The sequence below is a fragment of the Mirounga angustirostris genome, unplaced genomic scaffold (assembly GCF_029215605.1).
Source record: "Mirounga angustirostris isolate CCGP_5_RB_7025 unplaced genomic scaffold, mMirAng1.0.hap1 SCAF_1, whole genome shotgun sequence".
NCBI lineage: Eukaryota > Metazoa > Chordata > Mammalia > Carnivora > Phocidae > Mirounga > Mirounga angustirostris.
In genome coordinates, this window is record NW_026991709.1 from 58160460 (window position 1) to 58175138 (window position 14679).

Sequence of the window (14679 nt, forward strand, 5' to 3'; positions counted from 1 at the left end):
CATGTGTATATGATATGTTGGGATCATGGGGGGCGCAGCGCTAGAGCAGAGGGAAAGAATGAAGGGAAGGCCATTAAAAGCTTTGCTGAGAAAGGTATTTCTTGTGCACAAAAAAGAATCAGGCCCCTCGCTCCCTACTGGGCCCATTTCTCCTGCCTTTACCCGAGCTGTCAGGCATGAATCCCTGTAGCATTCCGTAACTAATTGACAGTAATGGGGGCCATTGGGAGTCTAAGAATACATGGCATTGCCCGGCATGCACTGGAAAGGAGGGGGGGGCCGCCTCGGGGGCAGCTGTGGGGGAAATAAAGGCTGTCTTGTAAACTTTTTTTTTTTTTAATTGAAGGTAGGATGTAGAAAGTAGGGAGGAGCCGATTTAGGCAAACTTCTACTTTAGCCTAAAGCTTAAAAAGTTGTAAATGTCATATCTTATCCTGAGCTAATATCCCAGGAGACTGAGTTTGCCACAGAGAAGAAGCAGTTGGAATTTCAATTAACCCCAGGGCCCCCTGTGAAATCTATATTGTACCCTCTGGATTTACAACATATTGTAATATATGACTGCAGGCTCTGGAGATTCCATCGCAAATCAACTCTCTTTATTCCAGGGGTTCGAAGACAGCTACAAAGGCCCACTTCAGAATCAAAAGTGGCCAACTCTCTACAACTTCATTCTCGGAGTTGAAACCAAATTTCTAATTTTACAACAGATCTTACTTATTGAGCAGTCTCGTGTGGGTTTTTTTTTTGTAAGAGGGGACGTTAATTTTTTTTCCTTCTATTAATGATGATGTGTACATGCTAAGATTGTTTAGCCCAAACAGAAAATTGGAAAAGATGCACCATTATCACGCCTTGAAGACTGATTTACCACAGACCCATGGTGAATTAGCTTCCAAGGACTTTTATATTTTCAAAACTCGTACCTTTGTAGAACATAGTCTTCAATAGTAAAGAGACCCAATAAAAATAAAAGCAATTACCACTGATGTGAATATCACATGAAGTTACACACGCTGAAATAACTTTTAAGAATTCCAAGTTGTTTTCAAAGCCGGAATGGTTTATCAGGTCATCTACAAACTGATGCTTTTGACTTTTAGTTCTTTTCTTTTCTTTCATTACTGGCCTCACCTTCCTGAACTTGTTCTTCATTTCAAAAATAATATTTGCATAAACATTCAACTTTTCACACAAAAAAAACTTTTAAAATTAATTTTGGCCTTTTGATATTCGGAATAAGTTTTCTGCACATTTTTCTTAGCAGACTACTTTTCCCTAAAATTGCACCTCACCTCCAACTGCTCATGACCTTCTGCGGAGATGAGTTATGCCCATGCAGTAGGTAGTCTTGATTCTTCCCTCCTTAGGTTGCTGCTCTGTTGTCCAGCATCTTTTAATGGAAGATTTGCCTCTGGAATGTTCCTGTGGACTATCTCTAGGAAATCAGATAAGTAAAATTCCTGTACTTTGAGGAAAAAGTAATTTTGGGGAGCTGAAATGTGTCTTTTTAAAAGAAGATTGGAGGTTGACAAAAGATGTGAAGGGTCTCCCTCACCAAAGTAACCGTGAGGGACTGAGGACTGGAACAATCTATTAGATGCACAGATGTTGACAGCTGGAAGAAATAGAAGAGACATCATTCAAGCAGCCAAGATACTGTGTATCCCCACTTTTCAGTTTCACGGAAGGAAATAAGAATTCAATGAGGCAGTCTCAGGGATGTTCCTCTCCAACTAGCCAGGATGGCTGAGTTCTCTAGCCAGTTGTTGTTTTCCTCCACTGAATGCACAGCTTTGGAGGAGCACATCAGGGACCCTTTCCTTCTGCCGGCGTCTTCCAGCATGTGGCTCAACCCACAGGGGCCATTATATGGCAAGGCAGAGCGAGCAGAGCTTTGGTGTGGCACAAGGACTCATAGGGGCCACCAGGGAAACTCAGGGAGCTGGGCAACTTGCTCTTCCAGCAGGTTTGGAACATTGGCCCCAAGGTCAAAAGAAGGTTCTGATGGAACAAACCCCCATTTCTAGTGATATTGGTTTATCCTCTTAAAACAGCCTTTAATCAGAAAAAAAAGTAGGGTGTTTTTAAACGGTCTAAACATTCGCCTGTCTTGGACATCTTAATATCAGGCAATCAAAGTTCATTTTAATGTAATTATTAAGGTTTATTTCCTCATCCGAACAAAAACATGAATTTGTTATTAAACCCAGACCAGCATTCATTTAAAGTGTCTCATTTCCATCCTAGATATCATTTATTTTGGAAAGAGCAAATATGTGGTTACTTAAAAATAATATACCAACCAAATGTTAAGAGTGACTGGGTTTTTGTTTGCTTTTTTTTTTTTTTTACCCTTTGTGTTTATTTATCACATATGAATAATAAAGTTAATGCTATAGTACTTCCTCTGTGCTGTCCTAATGCTTTCAATGCATCCGTTCTTTTAATTATCGCGATACTCTCTCCGGTACCATTGTCCTCCTTTTCCAAAGAGAGAATATTAACGACATAAACAGGCTTCTGAGTACATGGTTGTTTTCCAGGCTTTAGAGGTGATGGCCACACATCAGGTTTTCTGATGGCCCGTTCGTTTGCAGAGTTGAAAGTAACTTATCTTTTAAAACACAGTCAATATGGCTCTTCCTCTTCTTCTTCCCTCCCCCACCTCCTCCATGTCCCCCCTGAAATCGCCATGATTTACAGCGATTATGAGTTATGTCTGGCAACTTTAATTTTGGTAGAGTCAAGTCTACATCTTTATCCTACTAATTTCCTATTCCAACAACACCAGAAGTGAAGGCAAGCTAAAAGGAGAAGACAAGGATGATACAGGAGGTGCTCTGAAATCACCTGGTTTAAAGCTTCATAATCACCTCATGCGGGAAAAGTATACTGAATAAGTCAACTGAAAAAATACACGGTTGGTGAAATTTTTTACTTTTTCCTTGCGTGTCCTCTCTTCCCAGGTTGGTTTTACTATTTTATCCTATCTTTTCCTGAACACCGAAACCACAATTGTTTTTAATCACTTTGCTGGGCCAAGGAAAATGTGTACATTAGAACAAACATGTCTCCTTTTAGATCTTACATACTGGTTTTTCCCAGAGGTTTTCACTGACAAGGCTTTCCCACAGGTATCTATTCCTTTCTTTGAATCCTCTTGGCACTTACATATACAGACAGCACCTCTGCACCAAACCCTTGTTTATTATCTTGGCTTGGAACGGTTCTCTATTCATTTAATTTACATACATCTTAGCTAGAGGACCAGGTTCCAAGGAAAAGAGCTATTCTTTTTCTTTGCAGATTCTGCAGAGTCTTGTTTTGTAGGTCAGACAAATTTGTTGAGCTGAATTCGAGAGAGTGCTATATATAAATGACATACTTTCCTGAAGTCCGATCGCTGAGTGTAAGAGCAGTGAATTGATTGGGAAACTAGGCCAAGTAGACAAAGCATCTCAGCAAGAATAGGAGAAAAGTTGGTCTGGCCTGGGCCATAGTCTGGCATGTAGGAAGGTAATCCTAGGTCAGGATAGGAGCCCAGGCAGACTGTCCAGAATCTTCAAAGATGCAGAAGTCACCGAAGTAAGATTGGGTTTCCTCTAAACAAAAGGAAGGACCTTCTCTGTACCATTTGTGGGCAAGAGTTCAGAAGAAATGTCTGCACTGAGAATGACAAGCAAACCCGTTGGACACCAGAGGTGAAGATGTCCAAAGAAAAACATCAGTGTGGCTTCATGACTTGCCAGGAATCCTGGACTGGCCCATTACAGCAACACTGATTCCAGGATCTCATTCTTGTGGTTTTAACAGCTGGTCATCCGTTCTCTGCAGATTGCCCTTCTTCCCATAAGTGGGAATTTGGACCTTTCGTTCTCTTTGTCTTTGGAAGGTCAGGGGAAGTCAGTGCTTAAAAGGGATCAGATTCTGCTTGTGAGAGCGCGTCGCACCGTGCGGACGGTCCTGAGTGTGGGACGTGGGACGAGGCACCAGTTCAGGGATGGCCCCTCCGCATTACTGATCAACACTAACAGTGTCGCTCTTGCGGCCTGAGTCTTTTTCTGTATATTAGCAAGCTGTTTTTTATGTCTCCAGGAGTCATTTCTGCCTTTAAGAATGATCAAATAAATTGGCATTTACGTAGGCTCTTTCCAACAAACTGCTAAAAGTCAATACTGAAAAAAAGGGCTCTCCCTCTCTCTTTTTTAAATAATAGACTTTACTTTTAGAGAGTTTTAAGTTTCTGGAAAAACTGAACCGAAGATATAGAGAGTTCCCATGTATCGTCTCTTCCTTTCTATTCCTTTACCTCCTTCCTCCATGGTTTCCCCTACTATTAACATCCTATATTGGTGTTGGTACATTTCTTACAATCTATGGGCCAATATTGATACATTGGTATTAACTGAAGTCCAAAGTTCACATTAGGGTTCACTGTTTGTGTTGTACATTCTATGGGTTTTGAAAAAGCTACGATGAAACATATCCACAATTACGGAATGAAAACAGAGTGGTTTCACTGCCCTAAAAACCCCCGTGCTCCACCTGTTCATCCCTTCTTCTCTCCCCTCTACCCCCTGGCATTCACTGATATTTTTAGTGTCTCCATATTTTTGCCTTTTCCAAAATTTCATGTAGTTGGAACCATACAGATTGCCTGATAGTTGAAATCATTCAAATCGACTTCTTCCACTTAGTAATAAGCATTTAAGGTGCCTCGGTACCTTTTTGTAGCTAGATAGCTCATTTCTTTTTATCTCTGAATAATATCCCATTGTATGGAAGTACCACAGTTTGTTTCTCCATTCACCTCCTGAAGGACATCTTGATTGCTTCCAAGTTGTAGTAGTTATGAGTGAAGCTGCTATGAACATCCATGTGCAGCTTCGCCTGATTTTGAAGCTGAGTGACAGGAGCGAGCCTCCCAGAATTCTATATACCCACACTTTCCCTACCTGGCTTGTCGACTGACTGGTCCCTCATGACTTATGAGTCCTCACAACTGCTCTTGGTACTCCTCCAAGTTTACCATGGCAGAGGTTAAGGTCATAGTTATATCCAGACTGCCTAATCTCTGATCCCAGACCAGGATGAGATGAGCCCTAAGATATCACCATTGTAGAGAAGAGGCAATCTCCGCTGATCGGGGGGAGCCCATTACCACCAGGGCTTCTGAGCCATAAACTTAGACTTCTGTCCTAGAAGTCACCTGAAGATGCCATTCCCAGTCATGTGCCATAGACAAAAAGCTTTCATCTTCTGAAGTCAAACTTCAGCTAGCTAGATACTATCGGTTACCCCACGCTTATTGTCTTTCCACCTATGTGAGTTTAAACCCTGCTCCAGCCTCAGGGAAATAGTCAAGTTCCCTGGTTCACTTAAAAAGGGATGTTTTGGGAGCACCTGGGTGGTTCAGTCGGTTCTTGATTTCTGCTCAGGTTGTGATCTCAGGATCGTGGGATGAAGCCAGGTCTCAGGCTCCGTGCTCAGCACAGAGTCTGCTTGATATTCTCTCTCCCTCTGTCCCTCCCCCTCGCTCGCACACACTCTCTCTCTAAAAAATGAATACATAAGTCTTTTTAAGAAGAGGGAAGTTCTTATTAATTAGAACTCTCCACTTTAGATTTCTTCCATTGGGTTCTTCTCCGTGTTAATTTGCTGGCCTCCTGACCTCCCCATATATTAAAATGCGTTTGGGTTTTCTGTGGATGCAGAGCTTCCATTAGCAAAGTTGCAGAGGTGGTCTGTCTCCTCAGGGTGCATGCTCTTCCTTTTGTACCAAACTGTAAAGGGCCCAAAATCGCTGAAGCACCTTCCTCCCCTCATTGCATGTCAAAAAAGGAATTTGCAGACCAGCCAGCAGTAGTCACATGGAATTTCAAGGTGCCTGAGCCATGTCACAGTGCAGCTGTTTGGCCCCCCTGAGATGAGAAGGGGCTTCCAGGCCACTTTGAATCCCTCTCAGGTTAGCACCTTAGAGCTGCCTGGACACTTATCAGAAACTTGCTCATCACATAGCTCACCTTTTGAACATTCCCCAAAGAGGATCCAACTGTCAGTTTTCTTATGGTGACTCTTTGGGGGTGCACACTCACCGTCAGAGATCTGTTTCTGGAAGAGCTCCTAGTTGGAGAACATGAGCATCATGCTGGTTGTCAGCAAAGTGCGCTTCTTCTGCTCAGGCCCATGCAACCTCTCTCTACTTTGTTTAAGTGTGTGTGAAGTGCGGCCAACAGCACTTCACATGAGATGCCCATAAAACTGCACATTAGCACTTCAGAGGAGAGGGACCGATACTGTACCTGTCAAAGACAAGAAAGGGGGCGCCTGGGTGGCTCAGTCGGTTAAGCTCAGGTCATGATCCCAGGGTCCTGGGATCGAGTCCCACATCGGGCCCCCTGCTCTGCAGGGAACCTGCTTCTCCCTCTGCCTGCCACTTCCCCTGCTTGTGCACTCTCTCTCTCTCTCTGTCAAATGAATAAATAAAATCTTAAAAAAAAGACAAGAAAGGAGGACAGTAGGAAGTGGGTTTTTGAGATAACAATTAAGGCAGGAAAAGAAGTAGCAGGAACTGGGGATCCAGCGTGGGCAGTCCCAAGGTAGAAGGGTAGGGGAGAGAAAAGGTGAAGAAGTAGTGAGGGTGAATTGAATGGGAGGGTCTAATTATGTGTTTTGTGCACAGGGATCTTTGAGGGTACAGAAATAAAGAAGTCGTCTGCTCTCAAGGCTGGTTTGGCAATGAAAAAAAATCTCCATTTGTCATTCAAATAGCAACACTGGGTTGGACTTGGGAGAAAGCCATTGATTATCCTACCACCAGAAAGCTCTTGAGTCAGCAAGCCCTGCTTCATAAGTGGACTGAGCAAGGAAGTAGGCTCTAATATTTGCGTAGGACCAGCCATATTTTCTGAGCCCCACTTCAAGGGGATTTACATACATTACCTCAGTTGAGGCCATTATCCCTAAGTTAAATCGGAGTCAATGAAAGCAAGAAAGGTCAAGTGACTTGAACAAGGACACACGACTCATAATTTTCAGTCTTCCTCCAACTTCCAAAGCCTGTTCTCATGCTGTTTAGGAGATTTGAATCCAGCTCCCCTAGTCCCCTACTCCAGACCCTCCTTGAACCAAGAAACGGTCCTCCCCCAGGCAAAGGAGCTTGAAATTTTTCAATTAGAGGTTTATTCCTTTATCCAACACTTTATTCTTTGGTAACTGAGAGGATTGAGCCATGAAAAAGGTTATCATTAATGGATGCCTTATTGAAAACATATTTATGAGGACATTTCCAACAAGGAAATTTTGATTGTGTGCATGCGGAGTGGGGGGCAGTTAGAAAAGGGACAAGGTGAGAGACTCACACCGAAAAGGGAGGCAGAAGATTAGTAGACACCCTTGTTTGCTCCTCAGTGTCTGTGGGCACACTGCTACCTGGGACAAGCCCTCTTTGCTTCTCCCCGTCCAGGGAGCAGGAGGGTAACTGGCTCCTCACCCCCCAGAGGATCAGCTGGTGGGAGGAGGCCTGGAGAGAATGCTGCTGATAGCAGAGGTGGGGGGAGCCACGGTGGGGTGGAGACAAAAGGGGAAGTAACTTTTTAAAGAAAAACTGGTATGTGATGAATAGAATGGCTAATCCCGAGGAGCCCTGAGAAGGCCGGACCGCCAAGCAAGGGCCTCTCTTTTTTTCACTTTCCTTTTTCTTTTCTTTTTAATTTTCTTTTATTTAATTTCGCTGCAGCACTTATAATCAATTACAGCCTGAATTGGGATAAAGGGAGGGGAAGCACTTTAATTCATAAATCAATTTTATACGGTCATCAGTCAGGTTGTGAATGCAAATACCTCTGTCGGTTTAGGTTATTCAGAATTAATTGACTCCCACCGGGCTGGGCTGCAGATGGAGAGGGGCTTTCTCACAAAGTCTCCTTGGACCCAGCATGGGGGCTGACTGCTTCCTCCCTTCCCCCTCAGGCCCTCAGCCACCCCCTCCGCTCCTCTCCCCTCTGGGCCCCAAACATGGAGATGATGGGGGTGGGTGTCCGGCAAAGAAGCTGGGTGGATAAGAGCCCAGAAAGATTGTTTGAAGAAGGAAGGGGATACACAGAAAGATGAAAGCCCCCAAACAAACCCTCTTCAGCCCAGGCCCTGCAGAGACACCTTTATGTGATTAGAAATGCTTAGCTTTCAAGGGTCTGCTTTTAAGTTCTCTTGAGCTTCTTAAATAAGAAAGAAAAAAGAAAACAAACAGAAAAGCCAGAGCCCCTGGGCTGAAGCTGAAGGGATATCATTCAGAAAGCACCGGGTGGCAGAGGTTTGTGGGGCTGCCAGATTTGAGCAGCAGAGAGCAGCCCGGGACCGAGAGCCAAGGGCCTGCGAAGTGAGCGCGAAGTCCCCGCCCAAGGCACCTTAGGCTGATGGCCTCCCGTGATGGCCCCTGGACCGTACACAGGGGAGGGATCTGATCAATCAACGGTACAAGAAGGACCCACAGAAGCTTCCTAACTGGGCAACAGCTCTTTCCTAGGTTGGGGTCTTCTATCACAGGAGTTCCTTCTAATTTGGAAAAGATGCCCACCCACCCACCCACCCATACATTCAGCATATCGTGTCTTCTACTTTTCTGCTTTTTACCCTCAGCTACATACACCCCTAATTGTGTTGCTCTGAATCAGACTTGGTGGTTTTCAACACCGGCCCCCACATTAGAATCACCCAGGGACTTTTTTTTGTTTTGCTTTTTTGTTTGTTAATGCCACTGCCCAGGTCCACTTCTAAAAATTCCGCTTTCATTGGTCTTGAGGAGAGCCCGGGGAATTGATGTTTTTTATTAGAACTGCAAGTGAGTACAATGTGAAGATAGCGTTGGAACCACTGGAAGTGTCTGAGAACCTCCCAATCCCCAATTCCCCCACCCCCACCCCAACTCCACAACCTGGCAGTGTTTCTCAAAGTCTGGTGCATTTGAATTGCATAGGCAGGGGAAAAAAACATTGATAAGAAAAAAAAGAAGAACAAAATAAAATTTGAGAAATGTATGTTGCAGATTCCCTGGTCCCCTCTGGACACACTGTGTACACTAGGATCGCTGGTAAAATCTATAACTTAAGCAAACTCGCAGTAAGTGTGGGACCCCAGGCTGAAGTAAAGCACCAAGATGTCTGAACTGTCTTTACTTAAAATCAAATCCTAGCCTGCCTGGTATGCATCATATTTTGCTTTGACTTAATAGTTACCTATTTGTGGATTTTGCCAGAGAGATCTCCTGAGACACCAACACCCGAAGCTAGCAGCACAAGGGAAGGAATCATTTGATGAGATGATCTGAAAGGTTGCATGTTCCAAAACATGGATTCTTTTTTTTTTTTTTAAAGATTTTATTTATTTATTTGACAGAGAAAGACACAGCGAGAGAGGGAACACAAACGGGGAGTGGGAGAGGGAGAAGCAGACACCCTGCAGAGCAGGGAGCCCGATGCGGGACTCGATCCCGGGACTCCAGGATCATGACCTGAGCCGAAGGCAGTCGCTTAACCAACTGAGCCACCCAGGCGCCCCCAAAACATGGATTCTTAATTCTATTGAGCCTCTAAAAAATTGGTGGCAAAATTCTCATGTATTTTTAACTGGAACTCAAATAATCAGTCCCTGCTCTTTAATACAGTTGTTTATATGTAAATGAGCCATATTTATTTATTTCAAAAGGCTAAGAGGAATTCTTGGAAATGCTCCCTTAGCCATTCATTTGTATTACCAAGTTATTGAAGGCAATAAAACTGCCTTTCTTTAAAAATTTCAGTACTTCAGTCTTCTTTCCCAAGTCGGACTTCTTCTCCAAAAAGTCTGAAGGTCTTAATGGAGATTAAATGTGCGCTTTCCCCTGCTATACTTAGCCGGCAGCAGAGAGAAATTTGGGGAGGGGGAAGTTTGGAATGAAAGAGCACCTTGTTTGCAAAGCCCCATGTTTCTGAGGTAGAAGACGTCCATTAGGAAAAAAATATCCTTAGACTATGAAAGCAGTATGGCAGAGTGATTAAATACACAAGCTTTAGTCATTACTGCCCTGCTTTGAAATAGCCTCACCACTTCTATTAAGCAAGATATATAACCTCTCTGTGCCTCAGTCTCTTCCTCTTTAAAATGGGAATATTTACAGTAGTTACCTCATGGGTTGCTGTGAGGGTTAAATGAGATAAAAGCATCGGAAAAGCGAAGCAGGAAGCAAGCTCAGTAATTGGCAGCCCTGACTGTGACTGAGGGAAACCAGGGCTGAGTGGTGTCTGACAAGCGGATCAATGGGCCTGGTGGTCTGATGGGGTCTCCCCCCAGTGACGTCAGCATCTCCCGGGAACTTGTTAGAAATTCCAAATCTCAGGCCCCACCCAAGACCTACTGAACAGAAACTCTGAGAGTAGGACTCAGGACTCTGTGTTTTGGCAAGGCTTCTAGGTGATTCTGAACACACTCAAGTTGGAGAACCACAGGGTAGGTAGGCAGGCGCCAGGCTGGAGCCTTCACAAACAGAAGCTTAAATTTTAGCATCAAGCTTTTTAGGGTCTTTCCTTTGTGGTCAAGAAAGAGGCAGGACTTACTTCTCTAGAGAGGAAACGGAGAAAAAGATGTCTCACAGTATTGTGAGTTTGAGATCAGGAGGAAAGGCAATGCAGAGGGACCGTGGCCCGGAGTGTCCTACCAAAGGATGGGCATCTCACCAGTGGCCACGAGGCCTCATGTGCCACAGCGCTGTGTGCTCGGCTCTGCCACGGACAGCATCTCAGACCTCCCAGCCACACGCTGCCTTCTGTCCTCCACACCTCAGCCCCTCCCCAGATGCCAGGGCCCAGGGGTGCCTCCAACCCCCTCTCACTCTGGACTTCAGCAGACAGCACTGCCCCACTCTGTCACCAGAAGTGAGCAGCAGAGGAGGTTAGGGCTCTGGGCTCGTGCAGAGGAAACGTTGTCGGGAAAAGGGTCAAGAAGAGCAGTCTCAGCCGCTTTGAGATGCCAAAGGGTATCTTCTCCCTATCGCTTTCCTTCTCCCGAAATAAGGTTCCCAAAGAGCCAGAAGGTGGTGATAGCGGAAGGTGGTTTGGAGTGGCGAGAACAAAGGAATTTGGAAGTCATCTGTAGAAAGGCAATATTTTTTCAAGTATTAAAAATAAAAGAGGAGAGAAAGAAAAGTCTGGGGACTTCGGAGACAAACAACATATTCAGATCTACAAGAGGGCTACAGAAGGAAAGAGACACTAGGAAGAGCTCAAGAGAGTGGCTGAAATGCTCCCTTAAAGATGTCGACTTCCCTTCCACAAACAATAATTGAGCAAATACCCGGTGCCAGGTATTCTACTAGACTGAGAGAGATGCATAAGACGAAATCCCTGCCTTCAAGGAGCTTTGAAATATATACAGAAGAAAACAGAAAAATTTTACACATCCCTCCCAAAATGACATCTGAAGAAAGGAAAAGAACAAAACAACTCCCGAAGTTTCTTTAAACACTTGACTCAAATTTGAGGTGGGGGGTTCAGCGAACAGTGGTAGTGCAAATTACACACCCCACCCCTTTCCTTTACACACACACACACACACACACAGGCAGCAATCATGTCCTTGACCAGCTGGCCAGTGAAGGACAGATCTAGTTGCTGTTGGTCCTACCACTGTAGTCCAAACTTGATCAGAAAAGCATTAGAAGTAAATTAAAGAAACAAATCTTAGACTTTCTGGTGCATAAGCCAGCTCCAACCTATCCTCCTTTCAATGAGGTAGGGGTACAGGAATCTGACAAACACAGATTTCATTTCCTGTGAAATGCACAAGGGTTTAGAAACTAAGAGGGAAGCAGGATTTAGACAAGTACCTTTGGCTTTTATCACACAGGTCACATAAAACCCTTTGTGATGTTTATCAAGCCCCGGGGCCCCTGGGTTTCACCCATTCTTAACTTGCACATACATTCTCTGAGCTCGGCCCTCCAGGCCCCCACTTGGTACTGCCTCTTCCTTGGGAGAGGGAAGTCAAAGTGACCTGTTGTGGTGTAATGGCTGGGACTTAGGTCAGTCAGATGGCTCCTAAGACATCTGTCCCAATGGTCACTTTTCTCGGGTCACTGTCTGATAGCCACGCTTTCTCTAAATGTGAGCTGGTCGGTTATTAGGCGGGGGCAGCAAGGGAACTCTCAAAGGGGCCCCTTTGTTACTCTCCCCACACCAGCCTCCCAGGTGCTCCAGATCCGCTCACTTGCTGCCCGAAGGAAGAAATGAGCTTTGAGTCCCTCTCGGGCCTCTGCTATTTATTTCCCCGCTCAGTTCCAAACAGCCAAATGAATTTTTCAGAAAGACCACAGCTGGCTTGTCAGGGCTCAGGTAACAATATTAAAAATAATTGAGAGAGGAAAAATCCCAGAACCCCTTGGGTGTTTTTTTCACAAAGTTTTTTTTCTGGGCATCCTTACATGCTCAGGGTTATTCTTGTTTCCTTTCTCTTATCCTTCTTGGCCATTTTCCTCTGCCTCTTCTTTTTTCTCAGTATTGCTCCCCAAAGCATAAGCTATGTGTCTATGATCCTGAACAAAGCTGATTCCAAACTTTTTTTTTTTAAAGAACGTTCTTTAGACAAAACACAACCCTGGCTGCAGCTGGAGGCTGCTGGGATTTCTGTGCCTTGTTTTAATGCATGGCCCCTTTCATGAAACCCGGGAGAATTCATGGAGGCGGGGAGTCAAGGAAGAAGAGGAGGAGGGGGAAGAGAGGCGTGAACCTTTACACCCAAAGTGGGACTTCAGAAGAATTTACAGCCGCCTTTTCTGGAGACCGTTAAGATTTTATTACCCTAGTACCAGCAGTTACAATACTCCATGGAGCTCAGAGCTAAGCCCATGCCAAAGATCCTCCAGCTTGCTAACGCTGGAGAGAAGCCAACTCTACTGCAAAGTTCACTTCGGAAAGAGAAAGGGAGACAGCTTAAGTGGGAGGTGGGTCCAAGGAAAGATAGAAGCCCAGAAAGTAGGGGCGCCTGGGTGGCTCAGTCGTTAAGCGTCTGCCTTCGGCTCAGGTCATGATCCCAGGGTCCTGGGATCGAGCCCCGCATCGGGCTGCCTGCTTCTCCCTCTCCCCCTCCCCCTGCTTGTGTTCCCTCTCTCACTGTCTCTCTCTCTCTGTTGAAAAATAAATAAAATCTTAAAAAAAAAAAAAAAAAAAGAAGCCCAGAAAGTAAGTAAGGCGTTATAAATCACCACCTAGGCTCTGCGCTCAGAGGTGGCTTTGGGTGACTCTCCTCCATTTACTAGTTTATGATATCAAAAAGTGATTAAACACTCTAAGGCTGGGGTTTCCCATCTGTAAACTGGGGATCACAACAACATCCACCTTATTGGATTATGGTGAAGATTAAATAAGACAAAGAGTTTAGTACAGTATCTAGTTCACAGAAGAGCTTAATAGCTATTATTTTATGTTAATATAATTATAAGTAATGGCATTGCAGGAAGGGAGAGACCACCAAGTCTAATTCTCATGTTCTTTAACCTTCAGCCTGTATGGAGAGGAGACACAGTTTCTTTCTTAGCTCTAAACGGTCCCTTCCGTGGCAACTCTCCCGCCCAAGCCTGCTTGGGTACCTGGGGTGCGCAGGGAAAGACTAGGATAAAAGAAAAGAAGTGAAGGGAAAAAGATGATAAAAGCAAAGGAGGGGGTGCCTGGGTGGCTCAGTCGTTCAGTGTCTGCCTTCAGCTCAGGTCATGATCCCAGGGTCCTGGGATCGAGTCCCCCATCGGGCTCCCTGCTCAGTGGGAAGCCTACTTCTCCCTCTCCCCCTACCCCTGCTTGTGTTCCCTCTCTCGCTATGTCTCTCTCTGTCAAATAAATAAATAAAATCTTAAAAAAAAAAAAAAGCAAAGGAGGTTTCTGGGGGAAATAATGGAGAAAAGAAAAAGAAAACTAAGGGAAAGAAAAGAAAATGGAACTTGCTAATGATGGAAAAAAGTTTTGCAGCTGGACATGGACTGAGCAGGAAATGTGGACAAGAAGGAGTCTGGAAATGCTCAGGGCTGGTTTGCTGGCCCAAGCTCCTTTGGAGAGGTGATGACTCCTAAAAGCCGGGGGCCTGTAGGTATTTAAAGGAACCTTCCTGCAAGGCATATGACCCCTCTGCACACTCGCTGTCGATCACATTTGCTCCCCGACGGCCAAGCCACTGGCAGATGAGCCGCCCCTTCCCGCCACAGTCCTACACCTGCACACTTTACTGTAACCATGAAGGCTTTGTTCGCTAAGGTAAGATTTGACACTTTGTGCTGTGGTGCCTCTGTGACAAACCATAGGCTTAAATTATCCCATGCCCAGAGTTTGCTAAGTGCCCCACAACTGTTTGTTGAGTGAAGGAGTAACGTTGTATCCTTGAGGCAGGCCTACATACAAGCAAGTGGGGGGGGCGGGGACACGTCAGGGTGAGGGATGAAATGTTCCAGAATTAGGTAGTGGTGGTAGGTGTACAACCTTGTGAATGTACTAAAACCCCCCTGAATCGTTCACTTTAAAATGGTGAATTTTATGGTATCTCAATCAAATAAATAAAAAGCATAAGCTATAGCCTTGGGAAGCAGTCAGGATTAGCACCCCTGTTCCCGTGTACCCTTAATGGTGGGTCCTCTTCCCATCTCTTTGCTCCTTCTCAGAATAT

General features: G+C 44.9%; 1 protein-coding gene across 3 annotated transcripts in view; it reads left to right on the top strand.

Moving 5' to 3' along the window:
- GTPBP8 (GTP binding protein 8 (putative)) overlaps positions 1-14679 on the top strand; it is a 139439-nt gene that overhangs the window by 77408 nt on the left and 47352 nt on the right. The window contains exon 6 of one of the 3 annotated variants that reach the window (XM_064590655.1): positions 1371-2289. The exons of 1 other annotated variant lie outside the window; for it this stretch is intronic. In XM_064590655.1, coding sequence (XP_064446725.1) covers positions 1371-1458 — 88 coding nt within the window. In that variant the 3' untranslated portion in view covers positions 1459-2289. Of the gene's footprint in view, positions 1-608; positions 726-1370; positions 2290-14679 lie in introns of those variants that run through there. One more of the 3 variants, XM_064590629.1, reaches the window with a different exon arrangement.